Below are 24,190 nucleotides of genomic sequence, written 5' to 3' on the forward strand. Positions count from 1 at the left end.
TTAGCCTTTTGGTCATGGTGTTCCATCTCAGCCACAGAAACTCTAACTGAGATAGGTGGGATTGTCTAGTGGAGTATTTTTTATGTTATCAGTGAGGCACAAGCTGGACCAAGGACAGGTCCTGGTCCCACTGCCTGGGGTCCTCCCAAACAGTTCAAGCTAATTGACTGTCTCACTTATCCAGAGGGCCTGGTCCAGTTCCATGGGAGCTCCTATTGGTTCATAGCTCATGTGTTTCCACTAGTTTGGCTATTTGTCCCTGTGCTTTTTCCAATCACGGTCTCAATATCTCTTGCTCATATAATCCCTTCTCTCTCTCTCTCTCTCTCTCTCTCTCTCTCTCTCTCTCTCTCGTCGACTATTGTGGAGGTATCTTTGTGGATTTCTGGGGACCTCTCTAGCACTTTGCTTCTTCCTATTCCCATGGACACTTTGTTCAGCCTGGGTGAAGGGAGGAGGGGATTGGACCTGCCTGGACTGAATCTACCAGGCTGAACTGAATCCCCAGGGGAGTCCTTGCCTAGAGGAGGTGGGAATGGGGTGTGTATTAGGGGGGGGGGGGGGGGGTCAGGAGGAGGGAGGACAGGGGAATCCATGGCTGATATGTAAAATCCAATTAATTATGAAATTTAAAAAATTAAAATAAAAAAAAGAAAGCACAAGCTGGGATAAAACATATTGCCTTTAAATCCCTACCCAACAGGTACCACCAATGAGTAAGTGACTTATTACCCAGTTGCCTTTGTGACTGAAGATACAGTATAGTGGAAGAATATTTGCCTAGCACGTACCAGATTATAGGAATGATATTTGGCACTGAGGAGAAAGAATTAACCACAGACTATAGATATGTCTAACAGAGAAAATAAGCTCAATTCAGAAGCAGTAATTGGCCAGCTTACTCACTTCTCTGCATATACAACAAAAATACTCTATTCCATATTATAAGGAAAAAGGTCCTTTGAAAAATATATCTATATCCACCTATTAATCTATATGAATGTATACATACATAGAGACAGAATATGTATACAAATGTTAAAACTGATAAGGTCCATTTTCATGAAGTGAAACTATTATATCAGCAATAAAGTCATAAAATCATTTAAATGAGGAAGTCATGAGATGCTGTAAGGGGACCTAAGTATATTCATGCAATATTTCATTGAGGAAATGATATGATTTCCAATTACTTCAAGGAAGAATATTAAGATATACCCAAGAAAGCATGAATCATGAGTGAGAGAGGTGCTATTGTACAAAGGTTTTATGGTATGGGGAGAAATTCTAGGTAAGAAGGGAAAAAAATCACACCTGATAAAAGTCCACACAAAACCCTCCTGACACTCTCATATCAGAGGCAACAGATTTGTACTCCAAGGCTAAAGTCTAGGAGGGTGAAGTCAATGTAAATATCAGAACACAGCATTCTACAGAGCTTCTGTGTTTTACTTTAAATGCCTACCTTCCTTTCTATCTACTTTTATCTTTAATAACATCTTATATCATCAATACTTTCAGAGTAAGCCACTAAAAAGATTTAGATGACAAGAACATCCACACATATAAAAAAATCAAACTTGGAGTTTTTGATGCTTTATTGTGCAATATTAATAAAAGACAGGAAGTAGGTGTCAAATTTTGAATAAGGGTAGCCACTTTCTTATGAGGAATTGGTCTTCTATGAATCCATAGCAACTCTGAAAAAGCGTTCATGAGTGTTACACCATCCTACCCATATTGCCTAGCATTTCATCCACAAAAGCATATATGGCTTTGTGAGTCATTCAGAGAAAACTTTCGTGGTTGAATGAAGACAAAAAGATGGATGAGAACTGGGAGGTGGGGAGGAGAGGGCACAGCATGAGATTGATAGACTTTCCTAGCAAGACTGAGAGACGCTGGGATGTTACATGCAGAAAGGTCCAAGTGCCATCTTCTGCGTGCCTCAGTGTCCCACTGAGAACAGAGAAATGCCAGAACAACACCACATCGAGTTCTCAAACAGCGCCAAGCATCTGGCTCTAACTCTCCCTGTATCTGAGCAACCCCAGGAGTTCCCAGGTACAGGAGTCAATAAACTAGACCCTCTCTTGTCTGTAAGCTAGATTTCTATTACATAGAAAATTGCCCCAAATGTCAACAACAAAGGAAAGGATTCAAGTTTAGTTTTCATTTATTAACTCAAACTCACAATGCCTCTGGGAGCCTTCCATTTAAAAGGCAAAGTCAATTTAGCCCTGGAGATTTTTTCTAAACTCAATCCTGACGGATATGTCAAATGACACAATACACAAACTTTGGGTATAATCAAAAGTCTCTTTGAAGAAAAGACTAGATGATAAAGAAGAAACTCCACCTTGCATCTAGAATCTTCTGCTATCTCCCTGATTGAACATATTGTCTACCTATACTTTGACACAACCAAGTTTTTAATGAAGGAAAAATATATCATTTAATATTGAATGTGCCATTTACATGTGTCTCATTAAAGATTTATTTTTTGAAATTTTATATTTTATATTTATCCATCTAAGTTTGAGTGGAACATATATTTTGAAGCAAAAAAAAACCCCACTTATATCAACTCTTTGTTATATGCAATAGTCTGTCAAAAAATTCAATCATATATCTATAAATAAATATTGTATGTAGCCTCAAACAAGGAAATCATAAATACCATTCACCTACTGATCTCATAGGCCAAATTGGAAAAAAAAAAAGTTATTTCAGAAAAATAGATCACAACATCCCCATTCCCATTACTTAACTCAATGCTCCCTCTCACAGTAGGTTTCCAACAGGAACCTAACCAGAGAAAGGAAGGCATACTCACAAATTATACAGCATGTCAGCCATGTTGCTGCGGTAGTATAAAGCATTTCTATAGGCGCTTTCAGCTTCAGAAATTTTACTCTGACTCTTCAGAACATTTCCAAGGTTACCCCACGCTGGCAAAAAGAAAAAAAGAAGCATTCAGGCTGAGTGTCAATGCAATTATATATGACATAACATCCATCCATCAGGAAGTACCACAGGGGGCAAAAATACTTCATAAAACATTTTACAGAAAAAATTTATTTCCTTTATACTCTAACATTTCATCAAGCCAGGAGATTAAATACATTTGAAATCTAAAATAATTAAAACAATCATTATGGCTCAAAGCTGATGCACACATACAGTTCATCACAACGCCAAGAAAAACGTTATCTTAAGATCACCTACAAAGACTCCATGTTCTTTCAAGTGTCCGTAGGGGTCTTCGTAGTCTGAAATTATTGTATACATACTGGACTGGAAGCAGTAAGAAATCATCTTAAAATAAACCAAGATTTCATCCAACTATGAAAGAACTGATAAATGCCGTAGAACACTTGGAGATGAAAAGCACAAAAAAAGTAAACAAGATCAAAGCTACAAAGAGACTTAATATGCGTCGGAACATATAAGGAGAATATTATGTTTCTGACCATAAGTAAGTATACAATATCTGTTTAAAAATGTGGAGCATTAATTCTAAAAGATGTTTTGTTAACTAGGAAGTTGGAGATGAGAAAGCTTGTACTCATTGAGCTCCGTCTCTTTGAGTTATCACAGACTATACTGAAAGAATCAAAGGTGCCTAACATATCAGTTTTTATGCATTAAAAACACAAAGCATCTTTCACTGTCCAATTCCCCTGTTTTTCTCTATCCACTTCTCAGTTAACCTTAGCTATTAAATATAATGTGCCTTGTGTCCTTTCATTATCTAGAAAGCAAACGGATCTGTCATATTGCAAATGCTTCCATGGCAAAAAAAAAAAAAAAAAAAAAAAAGAAGACACTGAACTCATAATTATCTCCCAGCAAATAGCACCACATGTCTTGTTTCATGCTTGACATGTGCCATCTCATAAACTCTCGCAACACAGACCTACACGGGAAACTGACACGTATTCTGTGGCTAAGGCTGCACTAAAGAATGTGCCAGGTTAATTCGGAAGCAGAAATCCCCATCCAAAACTGATTAACCTAAGCCTGCCCTACTGTCTAATTAACATTCTCATACTAGGTTCATCTTCAGCTACACAGCAACATTCATACACTGTGAACGGCTCCATGGCATCATGAGATCAGAGGAAATTTTAGCATTCAATTTTAAAAGAAGAAACATTAGGAATATTATCAAGTAAACTAATGATTTAAAAACGGGAACTAAGAGCAGGAAAACAGCAAATCAAAATCAAATTTAGTAGACAATAACGCTGCATTTTTTTTTTTTTTTTTTACCTAGCATCCTTTATCCTCAGATTAATACAGTATGGCCCTGCAGAAATTTCCAAGACTCAGACTTGTTTTCAAGGCACGTCATCTCTCCCAAAGTTCTGCTTAAATCAAGGATTAGTAAACTAGATTACACTGAATTTACTCTTGAAAATGCATACAAATATTAATTTACAGTGAAATATTAATAATACAATGAAGCTGGGCAGTGGTGGAGTACGCCTTTAATCCCAGCACTCAGGAGGCAGAGCTAGGCGGATCTTTGTGAGTTCAAAGCCAGCCTGGGCTACCAAGTGAGTTCCAGGAAAGGTGCAAAGCAACACAGAGAAACCCTGTCTCGAAAAACCAAATAATAATAATAATAATAATAATAATAATAATAATAATACAATGAAAAAGCAAGCAACAAAGCCACATCCCCAAATGAAGATGCTAGAGAAAATTGCAGGTAGGACATAATAAATGTGAATATTTTAAGATTAAGATATATTTCCATAGAAATAAATGGAGTTTTCATTAAGTGCTTATGTGTTAATTAAACAATAGCTAACAAGTGTCCCTCTGGTCAATACCAGGTATGACTAGATATAGATGCAGAATATATGTTTACACATTTGGTTTTATGTTCAATTACACAATCACAGATATAATCAGATACTTGTTAATTCCCTTTTATGCCAACAACATTAGTAAGACTGGGCCACAGCATGGAAAACAACTCTTCAATGTAATAGTTACTCTAGATGATCAGATTGATTACACCCAGATGTTACTAAAGCACACTTTTGAGTCTGTCTGTCAAGGCATCAGGAGACAATGAGCTGAGGGCTGGGAATAGACTATAGGGAGATGATCAAAGTGTGGGAGGAGGGACCTCTTTGAAACCATAAGTTGTTAAGAGTCATTGAGTAGTTTGAGACGCTGGTCCTTTCCACTGACTCTCTTAGCTTCCTTTCCAACATAAGGTGGGCTCCTTCATTCTGTCTCATGCCCCCCTTATAATTTTCTGCTCTGCCTCAGGCTTGCAGCACTGGAAGCAGTCAACCAGGGCCTGAAGCCTCTGATACTAGAAATCAATCATTTAACCGCTGCAATTATTCCAATGTTTGTCACAGAAATGAGAGCAAAATGCTAACCGGCAAGAGTAGAATGTGTATGGAAGGTAGGGTTCAAACAGTATAATGATATAAGTAAACTCTGTTTTAGGGCCAGCAAGATGGGTCAGTGGGGAAAGGTGCTTGCTCCCAAGTCTAATGACTTGAGTTTGATTCCCTGGGACCCATGTGGTAGGAGAGGAGAATGGATCCCTGTGAGTTGTCCTCTGACTTCCACACATCCATCAGTGGCAGGCATGCGACCCTACAGAAATCACAAGGTCACATATATGCAGACATACAAAACAAACATATATCTAATACATTTTATTTTACAACATAGTGGCAAGTTCCACAAATAATAAAAGAATAAATAAAGCATGGCAGTCAAACATAAAATTAGGGAAATCAGACCACACTAAGAACTAAAGTATAAGGAGTCTCGTCCTGGAGAGGTTGGAGATTCCAATACGGAAAACAGAACCATCAATGAACTTGATATTTTTCAACTACAAACAGTTCAGTCAAGTGAATGGATACAAGAGGACAAGATGAAGTGACAGAGATGAACAGGATTCCACACATAGGGTCACTAAACCACGGCATGCAATCTGGAGTCCATCTTACTCCAATTGTCAGGATAGGGTTTCAGGGAAGGAGTTTTGTGACAGTTTGTATTTTGAGAAGAGCACTACTTGTGTCTGCAGGGCAGGCTTGCATTGAAGCAGAACACGAGCCAGGGAGGGCACTACAGATGTGAGTCATCTGCTAGCGTCCTTGCTCAGAACGCAGGAGGCCCAAGGTTGGACCCTCGCACTACATAAATCAGGTGTGGCGGTCTACACCTGTAACCCCAGCAGGAATGATGTGGAGGCAGGTGAAGCAGAAGTTCAAGGCTGTCATCCACTAAAACATGTGTTCAAGGCCAGTGTAGGTCATATGAGACCCCATCTCCCTCAAAAGGAAAAAAAAAATAAGAAAGAGACAACTCAGAAAGTCACCTCAGAAATCCAAGGATAAAACAAAGATGGTTCCTAGGAAGATGGGAGCAGAAGAGAGGGTTACTCAAAGGCAGGAAGCCTGGAAGATGAAGATGATCATCAAGTTAACTATGGCAATGCTGCAACATGAAGGGAGCTCCTGCTTTGTCTACATGGAAACCTCACAATCTACATAATGAAATCATTGCCTCCTGTAGCTGGAAAAAGAAAACTACCCAATTCATCACCTATCTTCATAATATTTTAACTACGTTATATGTTAAAGAGAGAAGGAATGAAAGGAAGTAAAGAAAACACAAGACACACAGAACTTCTCTGGCCTTCAGAAGCAGGCCAGTGGGTCCTACTGGACATAGCCTCACATGCTCCCAGCCTCAGACAGTTTCTCAGAGACCGTGTTGAATAATACAGAGCAAGGCCACTTCAGTGATCTGTCAAAAAACAAATAAAAAGAGCCCAAGACCACCACTGTATAGTCCACAAAATGCCAAACAGCTCTCTTTTTACTAAATGAAAGACTAAGAAAAATTAAAACGATCCCAGCATGCAATCTCAGGCGACAACATACTTCCTTAAAACCCCCCTTCCAGTCCAGCCATCTGAAGCAAAACATCCTCTCCTAGCACAGAGCCCGAAACATCCCGGGTTCCTCACCACACTGTGTTCTCTCCAAGTGCAAGACTTCACAGCGCCAACTTCCTTTATTCCAGCTGTACTTGCCTCTGGCTGACCTAACAACATAGAGGATGTCATCGAGATCAATGACAAACATAATTGCTTCTCAAAATCCTTTCTCCCTTAGGATCACTACTCCTCAATGTTGGTCAAAAGAGATGTGTAAAGAGCTTTTACTAAAAGTAAAATTATCACAGAAATTTTTGGTGTGAAAACCGCTGTCAGAATTCCCAATCTTTGAAATACAAATGTGATTGACATTACTGTCATGGATGTAAACAACAGATGACAGTTAAAAAACCAAAAAACAAAAAAATGTTATTCATGAAAATATAAGCCTACCCCAGAGAATATGACCTAAAAAATAATTAGTAAGTTAGGTAGTAATTATTTTCCCAATAAATATTCATTTTTCAAGTTTCAATGATAAACAAAAAAATGAAAGAAAAAAATCATACTTGAATTTAAATTTCACCTGAAGTATACAAGTGTGTGTATTACAGTTTAAAGGCAAATACTTAAGATGAGGACGTAAAAATTCATTTTTAAATGCTTACTATTGTACTTCAGTATGAGAAAGGTAGAGAATTAATCATTGTAGCTTATTCTGTTCTCTCTTTTTTTTTTAACTACTTGGGAAATTGGACCATATTAACCAAGTCATCTTTATTGATAAAACTGACAATTCTATATAAATTAATCAAGAATTCTATGTAATTCTAATCAATATTTAATCATCATTATAATATTTAATCATTATTAAATACATCATTTACCAAGTAACTCTTAAAATTTATCCTAACAATAATGCACGAGACAATTGAAACTATATTGTACTATCATATTTGCAAAATAAAAAGGCAAATGCCAAGAAGTTTCAAAAGATACATTTACAAAGGCAGCCAAGCATGACGGCAGAAGCAGGTAAGCCTAGCACGTGCGAGGTAGAGGCAAGAAGATCAGGAGTTCAAGGTCATGCTTGCTCTGCACTGAATTGAAGGTCAGTCTGGGCTACATGAGAGCAGGCCTCAAAAAATTAAAGAAATAAATGCTTTTAAGAAAGTAAAATTAACAGAATAATATGGAGACAATCTATGAAATGAAACGGAACCCCTCAAAGAGTCCCTAGATACACTTCAAAGGGCATTGGAAGAGGAACAGGAAGTAGATGAAGAGGAGGGGAAGGATTTGTTTATTGATACTACATAATATTTCGCCAACATGACTCCCCAGATATGAGCTGGGCAAGTAGAATGCCAAAAGACATGCCAAAGCAGACAAGGAAAAACCTATGACCTCAGCCCTCGACAAAGAACCAGGAAGCTAAACCAGGGTGAAAGTGGGAGAAACAGTCTTTTCCAGGGATGAGCACACGAATTGGTTATGCAATGTGAAATGATCAGCCCTGAAAATACACAAATACACCCCCCCACACACACACACACACTGTACAGACCACGCAGGTTATATTTACATATATATAGCAACAATGAAAAAAGAGGCCACAGATTTGAAACAGTAAGGAGGAGTATATTGGAGGCTTTGGAAAGAAGAAGCAGAAGGAAGAAATGTTGTAATTATAATCTCCAAAAAAAATAAGTTTTAAAAAGAAAAGGCAAAACTCAAAATGGACATATGACTTTAATCCCAGCACTTGAGTGGCAGAAGCAGATGGGATCTCTGAGTTCAAAGTCACCCTAGTCCACATAGAGAGTTCCAGGACAGCCACGGCTACACACACACACACACACACACACACACACACACACAAGAAAGAAGATCGTAATGAAAAAAGAAATTTAATTTAGAATTAGAAATAAAAGAGGGGAAATGTATGAAGGAAACAGGGAGCTGGTAGGGATTGGTCAGAAAAGTAACCAAAAATGGAGGAATACCTCCTTATAACTGGAGTCCAGGGAAGAGGCAGGGAGGAAATTAAAGGAAATGAGATCACACTCCATCTTCTTTAAAAAAAAGATAGAGATGGGATCATGTTATATCCTACATAAAGCATAAATAATCTTAACATTAAGCTTTTATTATAATAAGATAATTCAAACAGATGTTTGGAATTACTTCAAATTTTCACTCCTGTATTTATAGGATAAATCTGCATTTAAAGAGCTTGTATTTTCATATAATCTCCAGAAATATTACATGTATTATATTCTTAAAACAATGTATTTTGTGAAGGTAATCATTTCATGTAGTGACTTGTGCAATCAAAATTTCATTGGAATAAAAATTAAAGTTTTTTCCAAAAAAGTGTGGTAACTCTTAAGTCAGCCATATTTCAAAGGTATATTTTAACAGGTAATGCCTGATTCAAAGTCACATTTTAAATGCTTTGTTTGTTCTAAAATGTCGTATCATTTCTAAAATTCTTTCCCAGTAAAGTTCCCAAATACTTATTTAATCCTATTATGCAAAAACATTGATTATAAATTTTTATATTAAGTTATTCTATGGTTTAGAGATGGAGCTGTCCACTTCATGGCCATAACTTGGTTTGGTGTGGACCACAAAGCAGCTTGGAGTGTGATGCACACCTTTAATCCCAGCACTTCAGAGACAGAACCAGGCAGATCTTTGTCAGTTTCGGGCCAGTTTAGTCTACAGAGCAAGGTCTAGGACAGTCAGGGCTACATAGAGTTCCTGTCTCAGAACAAACAAACAAAAACAAATAAACGAAAACAGGAAGGTAAAGGGTGAAAGGAAGTATAAAAGCTCTAAGAGAAAAATAGTGGTGTTTACAACTATGGATTGGTATAGGCTTGACAGTGTTCTAATCTTTAAAAGTCCTCTAAAACATCCGAGACCCAGTAATAGTAGCCACTTTATTGATGGAAAAAAAAAAAAAAAAACTGGTTTAATTCCAAAATTATCATCTGAATTTTAGAGTTAAGGTAATTTTCCCTTACCCTGAGTATAATTGCTTTACATATATAATTTTGGACCTAAAAGATAATAGGAAGAGAAAATAAAATTATTCCAATGAATCATCCTGTCAAACACTAGAGGCGACAAAACCTTAGGCATAATAACAAAAGAATGCTACCTGGTACCCATATTTATAACATATTTAATAATGCATCTTCGAGACCAAAGTAAGGTCAACAGCAAACATTTTTTTCTTTCATTACTTTGGCAATACAACTTTAAATTCCACATCTTTCTGATTATACACTGAAAACGGAACATACTTAATATATGTCAACAAATAGCCGTGATCCAAAGACAGCACAGCATTGGCCATGGCCTTCTTCCCACAGACAATGTGAATAGACCTCCCATGTGATAGAATTGAATAAATATTGTTTAATTATTTTGGAACAGACCCCAAAGGACTAGGCCAGCTTGAGTGGCTACTGGATGCTTCTATAGAAAACTTGATAAAAATGATCTGTGAAGTCACTTTCAAAATGAGTGTTAAAAATTCAAAAAAATGAAGTGAGACTGACTCTTACCACCTCAAAGACCCATCACAGGACATTCAGCTCCATCTACCATGTAGCCACTGAGGAGAAAATTGAACTTAATTCACAATGAATTCTTCTCATACTTGGTCTACAATCTGCTAGGCTTTATTTTATGTTCTTTGAGAGGAATATAATAATTGAAAAGAACAATTAGCTCCTTTAAAGAGAAAATTAAAAGTAAGGTCCTTCTAGAACCTTTGAGTCATCTACAGCAATAAATACCTCTAGCTTTCCAACATTCTCATTCAGATTTTTAAGAATTTTTAAGTGTTTTTAAGTCTACAAAGTAAAGTCAAACTGAAATGACTTCAATTTTCTTTCCCTGATATTTCACAAAATCCATCCAAGTAAATGAGCTTCTGATAAAAGTAGTCACTATATGTTAAAATCTGAAGAAATTATATATATATATATATATATATATTCATTTACTGTCAAAAATATTGCCATAGTTACTCACAATTTACCATACACCATAGTTTGAAATATTACTAAAACGATAAATAAATCTCCTAGCATTAATATTTAACCTTTAACTAATAAACATTCAGGTTGTCAATAAGATAGCAATCATGCCTCTTTGGTTTACCGTCCAAGCATTTTAATTTCACTAGAAAAATGGACAGAGTCAAACTGAGCAAGGGCTGTTGTGCTCAGCTCAAATTTATTTTTACCTTATAAATTTAAACTGTATCTTTAGACACTACATAGAAAAACACTAACATGTAAGACTCATCAAAAATTAAAATACTTAAGGATATTAAAAGGAAAAATCCCAAAATTTGCTTTCTTCAATTTTGAATAGATTGTGTAAAATCAAAACCTTTTTTTTCCAAAAATGATTAGAAGTTGTAATTTTGCCAAAACTTCCTGGCCAGAAAAAAAAAAATGCAAAAATAGACTTGTGCCTAAAATATTGCTAAGAACTGTTTCCATCTAGATTAAACATCATTCACAGGCAAAATTTTGTATGCGTCTGATCTTTCTTTAAAATAATGGCAACATATGCTTTCCTGAGGTGACGCTAAAAAGTTTCAGGAAGATAATGGACACATTTGCTCTGTCTGTTTCTGGAAGTCCTTTGTATTTTAACAACCGTAGAATGCTAGACTTCAGACACATTCTGCAGACAGTGTCGTCCAGACAATAGTGTAAACAGAGACTAATGCCAAATATAAAGGTTCATGATGCACACTTTCTAATATCAATGGCAATGGAACTGGAATTTCCCATGAGCAGGGAAACTGAGCAACTCAAGTGCATGGACACCAAGATGAACGTAAAAGTGAGTTGTTCCGGCTATAAGTAAAAACAATAGAAGAGGTCACTATTTGTACAATAACTTTCTTACTGATCATCTAATTATCCCCTCATATGATCCTAGGGACACGAGAAGTCATTTCATCCCACAAGAATATGTTTTTCTGAAAGAAAGTATAACTTGGTTAACTAAAATGACAGCACAATGTTGAGTGGCAGGTAAAACATGTCTATTTCAAACATTAAATGAAAGACATAGATCTGATTTAATATGATTCATTGATACCAGAACATATAATCCACATGTTTAGATGCAATTATAACTTTTATTTCCAGAATTTCCTTATATAAAAAGCAGTTTACCCCTGTTATTCGACGTTTGGTACTCGAAATGGAACTCTAACCTAATGTATACTTTTTTTAAATAGAAACTAAATGTTTGGATAATTTCAAGTTCAAGATATAAATTGTGTTAGTCTTGACAATGTTGTCTGACTGCAGTACACCAATATCTACAAGTACATTTTGATATTCACATATACACCTTCTTGAGTTTTAATATGAGTGTACCACCTAAGAGTGGTTCCTCAGGAGTGGATAATCATATCAGCAAACTATCATATCTTACTACCATATTTTAAACTTCAACTGTGATCCATCCTTCCATCCCCAGCCAAGGTAACTGGCCAGAACTGTTCAGGGAACCTGAAACCAGGTTTTAACTGCAGTTGCTCTCATTCATTAATTTCTCATTTGCATGGAATTTTTCAATGCTTTCAATTTTTCTGCCATCTTCCTAATAGTAATGTAGCCTATAAAATGTTTCTCTTTAATTAGCAATTGTACTTTGTATAAAAAACAGTCCATATATTTATACTGTTCTAGTATAATGACTGGTCACGAGGGAGGAATTTGGGAGCACCCAAGCATTAAATCTTTCCTCAAATAGTTGAAGTATTTAAGGGTTCTTGTTGATAATAATAGGGTCAAAAGAAGTTAATAAACACCTGGTGAATATATATTAGAATGATTTATGGACTGAATCTCTTTGTATCACACTAAATTGGTTCAGTAAGGACTTGTGAACAGCTGTATCAACTTTCCCCAAACTGTCTCAGAATCACAATCCTACAATGAAGACAGGGAGACTTTAGACTCCTGTAATGTTGCTTTGAAATAATAGAATGTCAAGAGTAAAGGGAATTTTAAGTACATCATTGTGACTGGCAATAAGAGATATGCAGAATACATGTGTTTGTATAAAATAAGCTACTAATACGCTTGTGTAATGAGGACATTAGATGAGAAATTATGGTTTAAAATGGTTTCCAATATTTACAAATATATGGACAACACCATTCACTCTTCAGTATAAGAAAGAACCTGACTCAAACCAACAATGGAAAATGTTTAAAATGAAACATTCTAAAACAGAAGTAGCATTTGCAATATTGGAAACTACCAAAGCTTGTCTGTGCTAGTGGTCCATTGACACACCAGAGAAGCAGAAAGACAAACTTCTCATCACTTATCTTTACTACACGTTCTAACTTACAGCATCCTGAAGGTCTGAGACTTTATGTTGCCTCGCCATTCTATGCAAGTTAAGAAGAAAAAGAAAATGGAAAATGGAAAACGGAAAACTGAAACATCAGTGACCCATTCTCTCAAGATCTAACTTGGTTGATGGACTGGAGCACTGAGGCAGCTTTCTTTCTACTTTAACATTTCCAGTGGAAAACTTTTCATAAAAGACACTCAATGTCCAGTGTGATTATTATTATGCTTGACATGGATTATGTGATTTACAATAGCTGAATGAATTACCAGAGTTGCAGCCAGTATGACTGGGAATTGGCACCTATATAATATTGTCATCAAAAGAAGGGTCTGTTTATCTTTGTGTGTGTGTGTGTGTGTGTGTGTGTGTGTGTGTGTGTGTGTGTGTGTGTGCAGCTGTACATGCTCACATGAATGCACATAGGATTGTGAGTGATCATCTTTTTTTCTTTTTTAATCAATCTGCACATGGTTTCCTAATTGGACAATTTTTATTCTTTAAGAAAATCTTAATAAATTAATTTTTTCATGTTTGTGATTAGATACTATATGTTTACATGGTAGATTTTCTTAGATAATATTCTTAGTTTGAAAATTAGAAATAAATTTAACAATGATTAACACGTATAAAAATGAATTTCTTACCCAAAGTCAATAAATATAAAAATAAAAACAGGTATCACAGTTTCCTTCTGCCACATTTTTATAGAAATGCACAGAAACATTTCTCTACATCTGACCCTTTTAAGTAATTATCTGACTTGATCATTTCTTATTTTTCCATTTTTGCTTTGGACTTAGTGGGTTTCCTTTAAAATCAATGCTCAAAATTGGTTACTGGCCAGCCTGTGGTGGCACACACCTTTGATCCCAGCGCTTGGGAGGCAAAGCCAGGCGGATCTCTGTGACTTCAAGGCCAGCCTGGTCTACAGAGTGAGTTCCAGGACAGGCGCAAAGCTACACAGAGAAACCCTGTCTTCAAAAAAAAGACAAAAGGAAAAAAAAAGAGGTTATAGTATATGAAAAAGCTAAAATTGTATTTTTAAAGCCTGATGGCATTTGTCATATTGAAAATGTGATCTATGTATTATATTATCTGTAAACATGTAGTAAGAAAGGAACATGTTTATCTGCCTGTGCTTTATATGAGTCAAATATCTGCAATTTGATTTTGCACATGGTGTCAGATTACATTGATTGTCAAGATTTAAAATCACCTTGGAAACACACCTCTAGTGGGTCTGTGATGGAATTTCTAGACAGAGTTAACTCAGATAGGGATACCTCACATATGGCATGGTCTATACCATTTCATATATGTGGCTTCTGGTCTCAATTTAAAAAAAAAGAAAAAGAAAAAGAAAAAAAAAAGAGCATCAGCGTTCACCTCTCTCTCCATCCTGACCTTGGATGCAATGTGACTATGTGCTTCAAGCTCCTCTACCATGCCTTCCCCACTACCATAGCCTCAAACTGAGAGCCAGAATCAACCCTTCCTTTCTTCAGTTGCTTTTCTCAGGCATTTTATCTCAGCAATGAGGAAAAATAACTAAATAGCATTTTCTAATACCTTGCCATTCTTTTGCTTGACAATTAAATAGTTCAAAATCTTGACTATAAGTTTAAAAAAAAAAAAAAAACTCACAATTTTCAAATCTAACTGGTAGCCCTGATAACTCATTAACCAACTCCTTATTTTGACATCCAAAGGATACCTTTTGTGAAGAATCCATGAAAATACTAGTTTAAAAAATTTAAAGTAATTTTTGAGCCAGGCGGTGGTGGCGCACGCCTGTAATCCCAGCACTCGGGAAGCAGAGGCAGGCGGATCTTTGTGAGTTGGAGGCCAGCCTGGTCTACCATGCGAGATCCAGGAAAGGCGCAAAGATACACAGAGAAACCCTGTCTCGAAAAACCAAAAAAAGAAAAGAAAAGAAATTTATGAATGCGTATATTAACAGGTAGGAAAGTGAGGCAATTATAAAGTCTGCATACTATAGGAGACTAGGAATCCAGATAGGCAAGCAAGCAGTGAGGGAAAGCAGCAAGGTGTGAGGATGGCTTCCACTTGCATACATTTGTCACTATCCATCAAGTTAGTAGATTGAATGGTGTAGACTATCATCAACACTAGTTGTAAAAACACGGAAAATCCAGAAAACCTTAAAACTTGAAATAAAGAATTTCTGGTGATCAAGATTACTGACAAAATCAACTGTGATGGCCCACACTATTGTTGGTTGGTTTGGACCTCTTTTTGGAGGGCCCTCCACCCAGCTCCCAAATGAACCACACACAGAGGCTTATCTTAATTATATTACGCCCTGCCTTAGCTTGGCTTAGTTTCTTGCCAGCTTTGCTTAACTTAAATGATCCCATCTATCTTTTGCCTATGGGCTTTTCACATCTCTTACTTCTGTAAATCTTACTCTTAGGCCATGGCTTGCTATGTAGCTGTATAGCTGGGGGGCTGGATGGCTAGCTCCTGAAGTCCTCCTCCTTCTCTGGTTCCCAGCTCTTTTGACTGCTAGGTCTCTCTTCCCAGTTTTCTCCTTCTCTGTATCCTCTCTGCCTGCCAGCCCTGCCTGTCCTTTCTCCTGCCTGGATATTGGTCAGTTCTTTATTAGACCATCCAGTGTTTCACACAGGTACAATAACACAGCTTCAGAGTTAAACAAATGCAACATAAACAAAAGTAACACACCTTAAAATAATATTCCAAAAAACATACTTTCAAGCCCAACACTTCAGAGGGTTTGAAAGCTGAGGCAGGAGGATTGCTTTCAGAGTTTAAGACCAGCATGGGCTACACAGAGAGTAGGCCAATATAGATTGCAGAATGAAACCCTATCTCAAAACAATGATAAGAAAATTTACCTGCAAGTCAGAGTGGCAGCAGGTACCTGTAACCCTAGCCATCTGGAAGATGGAGGCCACAAAAGGGAGCGTTTAACCCTTGCATCGGTAATTTAAGACTGTCTCAAAATAAAGCATGGTTAGGTTGTCGGCTCATTAGTAGAATGCTTGTTTAGTACAAATTGAAATCCCAAAGTTCAATCTCAATCTCTCTCTCTCTCTCTCTCTCTCTCTCTCTCTCTCTCTCTCTCTCTCTCTCTCTCTCTCTCTCAGCTGAGGATCAAACCCAGGGTCTTGTGCTTGCTAGGCAAGCGCTCTACCCCTACCACTGAGCTAAATTCCCAACCCCCAAGGTTCAATAACTAATAACACAAACACAAAGTTATGTACAAGCTTAGTAGTATAATTCACACTATGCGTTCCCAACATTTTGGAAACATGGAAAGGAAGGTGGACTGCCTAGACTATATATTAAGTTCTGGGCTACACTACGCTACATAAAAGACACCTGCTTTTGAAAGGGGAATCTATCCATGGAGAAACCAATAAAATGTAACTACCTAATGGTGAAATGTCAAAAACTTTTGAGACAGAAATATGAAAGCAAAGGTACCTATATGCATAACTTATACTTCAAACACATTTGAGGACCTACCACAGATGGAAAATGAAAACTGGAAAGGAGCAAACCTGGGTAGCGGGACACTGTCCTCAAAGGTACTGGGGCAGGACTTTTTCCTTATCCATGAAATAGGTACTTCTTGATACTATCATTTAAAGTACACAGTTACAGTAAGCACACACACACACACACACACACACACACATATTTTCTATAAATGCTATCTGTAACAAGCATATTTTGATAAATGTTTAATTAAGGAAAAATGTTACAGCATTTTGAAGAAACAAAATATGTAAGTAAGGACAATCTAATTTCAGGCTTATCTTAATAAGAGCCTAAACAGTCTCAATTTCTTCAGAACATAAACCATTATAAATATAGCCTAAGGTAATGCTAATTTCAGGACAGAGGGATTTTTAAAAGCCTAGAAACATATCTGAATTTTATTATGAATAATCTTAAATACAGAGTCAGTAGTAACCAACACCTTTATCTATAAAACACATAGCTGTGCATATGTGCATTGCATCTGGTTAGAGCCCTTTTTTTTTTTTCTTTTTGGTTTTTTGAGGCAGGGTTTCTCCATGTAGCTTTGGATGCTCAGTAGACCAGGCTGGCCTTACCCTTCACTGTTGCTGCTGTCTTTCCTCTCCACAAGAGGCCTACTTTTTCCTTTTTATAGACTTTCTGTTCTGCCTTCTCATTGGTTGTAAACCCAACCACATGACCTCCTCGTCACTGCCTGTCTGTACACACCTCCAGGTCTTCTATTGGTTGGTATTGAGATTAAAGGCGTGTGTTTAATTTGGCCTTGAACTCACAGAGATCCAGAGGGATTTCTGCCTCTGGAATGTTAGGATTAAAGGTGTGAGTGCCACCATTTTCTAGCCTCTGTATCTAGTGGCTGTCCTGACCCCAGATAAGTTTATTAGGGTACACAATATTTTGGGGAACATAATACCACCACATGAGACAGTTCCATTTCTTCTGAGTCCTGTTGTTGGTGGTGGTTTTTTGTTTGTTTGTTTGTTTGTTTTGACAGGGTTTCTATGTGTAGACCTAACTTTCCTGGAACTCAATCAGTAGACCATGCTACCCTGGAACTCACAGAGATCTGCTAGCCTCCTGAATGCTGGGATTAAAGGTGTGCACCATCACCACCCAGCAGAGTCCTGTTATTTATGTTATTTTGTTTTTGCTACTCAATAGACAGGGGCTGAGAAGATGAACACAGAATCCCTCCATCCTAGGGAAGCCCTCACCTCACATTAGCCTCTCTGAGTTCATTTGTACTACCTTCCTCCTAATACGGCTGTTCAAAGTTTGTTCTGCTTTTGTTGTGGTGCTATTTTTCTGTCTGTTGTTGTTTTGTTTTCACTGTTTAAAAGATTTTAGTCCAGCCAGACAACCTTGAAATGCAACAGTGGTCTTCCTTGTTGACGCTATTAATTATATGAATAATTTCTAAAATCTTAACCTCTTTTGAAATGTTTTCATCTTCTCTTTGAAATGCCATGATAAGTTACTGGAGAACTAGAACTCTATTTCTCCCATGTTTACAAAGCTGGCTGCTTGATTACACTGTCCCAGAGTTAAAGAGGGAGAGGATTTTCACTTAGAACTTAGACTATAAGGCCACAACTGTCAATTTTCATATGTCATTGAGATTTAGAGTTCAGGCAAACTTTCAGTTATTTCCCAAACAAAACTGTGTGTGTGTGTGTGTGTGTGTGTGTGTGTGTGTGTGTGTGTGTGTGCGTGCACAAGCATATATGTGTGTGTGTGTGTGTGTGTGTGTGTACGTATGCATATATGTATCTGTGTTTAAATTTAAAACCATATGAGGTTAAAAGTGAGTAGTCATTTTCACAGTTATCCAGGAACAAATAAAACTTGTCAAACAACACAGAACTGGGAATAGGGATCCTGTCTCCAGCTTTCTATACAGGCATCATAACAAACTTTATTACTTGGGTAAGAACAAATACAGGATGCCTGGAGAGGCACTGAGAGCTAGAAATATGAGAACCATTGTATGCCCATCTTTTAGAGCTGCATCCCACATGCTTACATGGGAAAAAAGGAATCAAGAACCAACTTTAGCCTGTGAACTTTTCCTCAGCTTAATCTAAACTGCTTAACTGTTCATAATTTAAAAAATTATTTAAAACAACCAAAAACCATAGCCATATGTTTGCTACATCGAACCCAAAGCCTTGGTCTTGTTTATATGCTTGTTTTGGTTTCTTGAGTTAGAGTCTCATTATAGCTTGGTCTGGGTTTGAACTGTATAATTGGGAGTGGCCCTGAAGTTAGAGCCTCCTGTTTCTACTTCCTTAGTGCTACCAGAAAGGCCTAAGAGACCAGGCACAGTTTATATGGTACTGGACACCAAACTCAAGGCTCTGTGCATGCTAGCAAGCAATCTATGAGTCTCAGAGAATTATATTGAATCTGGAACTTTAAATCTGTAATGTGTTTTAGTATGTGTCTGGTGGTTTGGCAGAAGGGATCACATATATGCTATCATTGATTTTTATGTTTATGTAGTTAAGTTTATCTATAATGACTCTGTTAGTCTGTGAAGATTACCTTATTAATAGATGTAAGTAATATTATTGAAAGTAGTTGGGTTCTGAACATAGGCATGATGAGTATGTAATGCTGAAAGTTCCTGCAGAGGGTACAGCTCTTGCAGCAGGAGGTCACCAGTGACATCACTTAGAAAGCCAATGGCATGTGTACTGACACCACCTCCACTCTAACCACTTCTGCAGCAACTGATGCAAGGGAAAACAAAGACAGGGTCTGGGGAGGCCAGAACCATCACAGAGCATGAGCACATGCAAGCTGCGTGAAATGAGACACACTCCGTACAGGCCAGACAGCCAAGGCAGCCGAAGCCAATGCTGTCAACTTCTACACAGGTGAGGGAGGAGACAAGGGGCATCAGAAACAGACAGAGGCCAAAGTGGGGGAAATCCTGTCGTTACCTGCTTCGTGATGAAGTCAGAAATGCTTTTTGTAAGGAACTATGCATCAACTAGTTTACAAAATGTTTAGCATTAAATAAATTAATAAATAAAAACTTTCAACTCCGGTTGTAGAATATTGCTTCAAGGTGTGTCACATTTGTTTATGCTCTGGAGCACTTGTTTAATGATGCAAAGATGTGTTTGATCAAATAAAATTGACCCGAAGTCAGGAGGAAGAGTCAGCAACTAGCTGACAGGAAGTGGTAGGAAGGACCCAGGTGAAAAGGGGTTTATAAGGAGGGGTAAGGGGAGGCAAGAGGGCTTTTTGGAGGATGCAAGCAAGGAGAGAAAGTGAGCTACTTGCTATTCAGCCTGAGGAGTAGAATTCCACCTTAACCTTTGAATCTTGAGTTCTTTAGAGGGGCAAAGGTTTAGTTAAGTTCCCTTCATAGCTGTCCAAGATCTGGAGCCAGAGGGACAGAATTCCCTCCAGCTATGGCCCTTGTGACCTAACCTCTGCTGGTAGGGTGGAGTTGCAGATGCTGATGCTGTTGCTGATTCGGACAGCTGTGGCTGAAGAATTTTCAGAAGGAGAGAAAGAATTTTCAAAAGGACAACAAACTCCCATATATCTTGTCATTTAGGAAAACCATCATAGAAAATTTCCCCTGCTTAGCACAGAAATGCAAAATCATTGTGAAATTGCCAGTCTACAGTAGTCATTCCATGGCCAGTAGTTTGGGGTTTTTGTTTTTGGTTTTTTTTTTTTTAAAAAAAAAAAAAAAAAAAAAAAAACATTATCAACCACAGAATGAGATAAGGCATTCAGTTTACACAGTGTAAGTCCATAATTTGTCTCCACCATCCAGATTTAAAGCATAAATTAGCCACACAGTCACTGTGACAAGCATCACCCAGCATCATTTGCATCCAATCAGCTAATGACTGGCAGCTGTCTGCAGGATGCATGATAAGGGCAGCAGTTTTAATATGTAATGCTTCACGAGGCTTAAAATCATATTCTGTAAGCACACATGGCAGACTGAAGTACTTGCAAATTCTCAAAAGCCTTCAAAGGAAGAAAGAAAACAAACTCAACACACAGTCTCGCAAATCATTCTGAAATACTGTGCTAGACTTAAGTAATGCGACACATTGAACATAGTCTTTTTACAGAAGAGTTTTCCCCATCTCATGATTGCTGAGGAAGTAACTCAAGTCGGAATTATAAGTGCTTTACAAATACGAAACAAACAAACAAAAAAAAGCAAGAGACCTGGATTGAAAGAGTTTTGTCTGTTTCAAAAAGGAAGCCTCTGTCCCAGACAACACTCTTGAAATACAAAATGAACCATATTCCCAGCCCTCCCAATCATGCTTAAAAGCAACCCCAAGATTCTGATTCATCAACAACAAAATATTTCACTTTTCCTCATCCCATGCTTATACATTCTACTTTTAAACTGAATGTAAAACTCAAGGACAATGTAATAGTTACTGTTCAATGTATCCTTTACTAAATGCTTTCTCTCTAGGAGGCACCATCCTATATTGTATATGTGGCATTTTGATCATGTGTGTGTTAACATAAATACATGTTAACCTACATGCTTATGTGGGAATGTGTCCACAAATGTGTATACGTATCCACGTGGAGGCATGAGAACAACTCCATGTATCATCCTCAGGGGCACTATACATCTTCTTTAAGATACTCTCTCTCATTGACCTGAAACGTACTGCTTAGGCTAGACCTGCTGGCAAGCTGGTCCCGGAGATCTTCCTATCTCTGTGTCCCCAGCATTACTAGGAGGACAAATGCAATGTCACCATGCTTAGATACTTCGACATGGGTTCTTGGAATGACAATCATGTCCTGACACTTGCAACACAAGCACCTCACTGACTTAGCCAGTCTCCCCCTACCATACCACCTTTTCTGTTTATTTGTTTATTTTGTTGTTGTTGTTGTTGTTCTTTGTTTTTTTTCGAGACAGGGTTTCTCTGTGTAGTTGTGGTGCCTCTCCTTGATCTCATTCTGTATACCAGGCCGACTTGAACTCACAGATATCCACCTGGCTCTGCCTCCCAAGTGCTGGATTAAAGTCATGCACCACTACCGCAAGGCCCCATATTGCCATTTTTAAGTGCAAAAGCTCCAAGCGTCTTCTATCTTTATAGTATGTATAGACAATACATTCAGACAGTAAGCAACATCATGATGAGTGCTGTGAGAAAGGCGAGGGATAGAAAGAAGATAGGGGATCTTGTGAAAGAGGCATAGCTGTCATTTTTAACAGGGTTAGTAAACTCATATAATGCATCCTACTGACAATGGAAGCTTTATCTAAGACCTGAGGAAGATGTAGTGCACCACACTGAGACTATCTAAGAAAACCCAGTCAACAGAGAAGCAATGATGAAGACATACATTCCGTGGTCAGAGCTTCTCAGACAAAAAGAAGGCATGGAAGCCACTATCAGGATTGGAGTGGAGCAGGGGCAGGCAAAGCTGCTGGACATACACGTCTTCTCTGTGATTATGTTTTTGCTTTGAAAGAAACAAGAATGAGTAGAAAACTGTAGGGTATGGAACACGGCCCGTCCTGACGTATCTCCATAGGGTTACTAAGGATTATGGTTAAGGGTAAATTACAGGGCTGTCACAATAGCATGTCAGCATGTCAGCTCAGGCATTAGAGAAGCTGGAATGGTCTCCCTTGTCCCAACAACAGGAAAACTGAAGCCAACTGAAAGTCAATAACATCATGGAGTCATCAGCTGACTACCACCATTACAAAGCTGACCACTGCCTTGAATATGGAAACAAGGCAAAGCCAGAGGGAACAGCAGAGGGGAGCTCCTCAGAGCAGCACTGTGCGAGTTATAAAACTACTAAGGGGGTGCCTGGCAATTCTGACCAGTTGGCTTCATTTTCACTCTTGTGTCTCGGGTAATAGAAGGGTGTCCTGGCTGGATTTATGTTAACTTGATATAAACTGGAGTCATTTGAGATGAGGAAACCTCAGTTGTAAGAAAGAAAATGCCCCATGTCAAGCCTTTAGTGCATTTTCTTAGTGATAGATGTGGGCAGGTCTGGCCTATTGTGAATGTTGCCACCCCTAGGCAGGTGGTCCTGGGTATGTAAGAAAGCAGGCTGAGCAAGCCATGGGGAGCAAGGCAGTAAGCAGCATTCTCTATGACCTCTAAATCAGTTCCTGCCTCCAGGTTCCTGCCCAACTTCCTTTAGTGATGAACTGCTAGCTAGATATGTAAAATGAAATAAACCCTTTCCTCTTCAAGTTGCTTTGGTCATGGAGTTCTATCATCGGAATAGAAATGCTAACTGAAGCAAAGAAGAAGACTGAATCTGGAATTTTCACACAGCATCTTCTAGATAGAGGTCCACTTTCTAGTAGAAAGGAAGCTACTAAAGCCTGTCCAGATAGGCGCATCAGAGCATCAGCTGGCTTGAGTCACTTCTGATGTCCCAGACTCAATGGGAGGTGGGACATAGGAAAAGAAAAGGGGCAAGGTCATAGTTACAAAAGCAGAGACTCAGTCATAACAGAACACCTTCAGACATGTAGAAAAGGGTCCAGTATAGCAGTAGAATATACTAAAATATTAATATATACAAAAATAAAGGCCAAGTCTTTACAGAGACCCAAAGATAGTGAGACAAAAATGTAAAGAGAGAGAAATTTGATGCCTCTGGAGCCTAAACATTTTAAATATAATAAAACTCCAATCTCAATGAGCAGAAAACCGCACACTGAACTCTCCACCTGTGCTATAAAATACATCATGTCTGAAATGAAAAATTACAAGGCATGATGAAAGAGCAAGAAAACAAAGATTAAGAGTTCAGGTAGGAATTTTTTAATAATATCCTGGTGTTATGGTTCTCAACTTAGGGGTCCTGACCCACACAGGGGTCATATATCAGACAGTCAGCATATTGGATATTTACATTATGATTCATAACAGTAGCACAATTACAGTTATAAAGTAGCAATGGAATAATTTTATGGTTGGGGGTCAGCACACCATGAGGATCTGTATTAAAGGGTCACAGTGATAGGAAGGTAGAGCACCACTGCACTAGTGAAAGGGCATAACAGTGGAGGTGGTGCAACATGGTCAGATAGATGCTGCATATATTACTGATGACACAGCATGAAGAATTTAGTGGTAGAATGGATATGGAATGCCAAAAGAACAGGGCAGGCAGAAATCACTCTGGAGTTCATTTTCTGGGAAAAGGGAGCTGCCGTCAAGTCAAACACTGAGGGCTGCAGAGAAGGTAACCGGCTGGAACATAGTAGGCCAAGTCTCAATGTACTCTTACTAAATTCTGGTCAGTGAAGCATGCATTTAAGTCCTCTTGTTAAAA

At 37.9% G+C, this 24,190-nt stretch overlaps 1 protein-coding gene across 1 annotated transcript in view; it reads right to left on the minus strand.

Moving 5' to 3' along the window:
* Positions 1 to 24,190, minus strand: part of Tmtc2 (transmembrane O-mannosyltransferase targeting cadherins 2) — a 409,491-nt gene that overhangs the window by 174,179 nt on the left and 211,122 nt on the right. Inside the window, exon 4 of the mRNA XM_036169974.1 lies at positions 2,837 to 2,951. Within this exon, the coding sequence (XP_036025867.1) occupies positions 2,837 to 2,951 (115 nt within the window). The remainder of the gene's footprint in view (positions 1 to 2,836; positions 2,952 to 24,190) is intronic.

The sequence above is a fragment of the Onychomys torridus genome, chromosome 20 (genome assembly GCF_903995425.1).
Source record: "Onychomys torridus chromosome 20, mOncTor1.1, whole genome shotgun sequence".
In the NCBI taxonomy this organism is placed as follows: domain Eukaryota; kingdom Metazoa; phylum Chordata; class Mammalia; order Rodentia; family Cricetidae; genus Onychomys; species Onychomys torridus.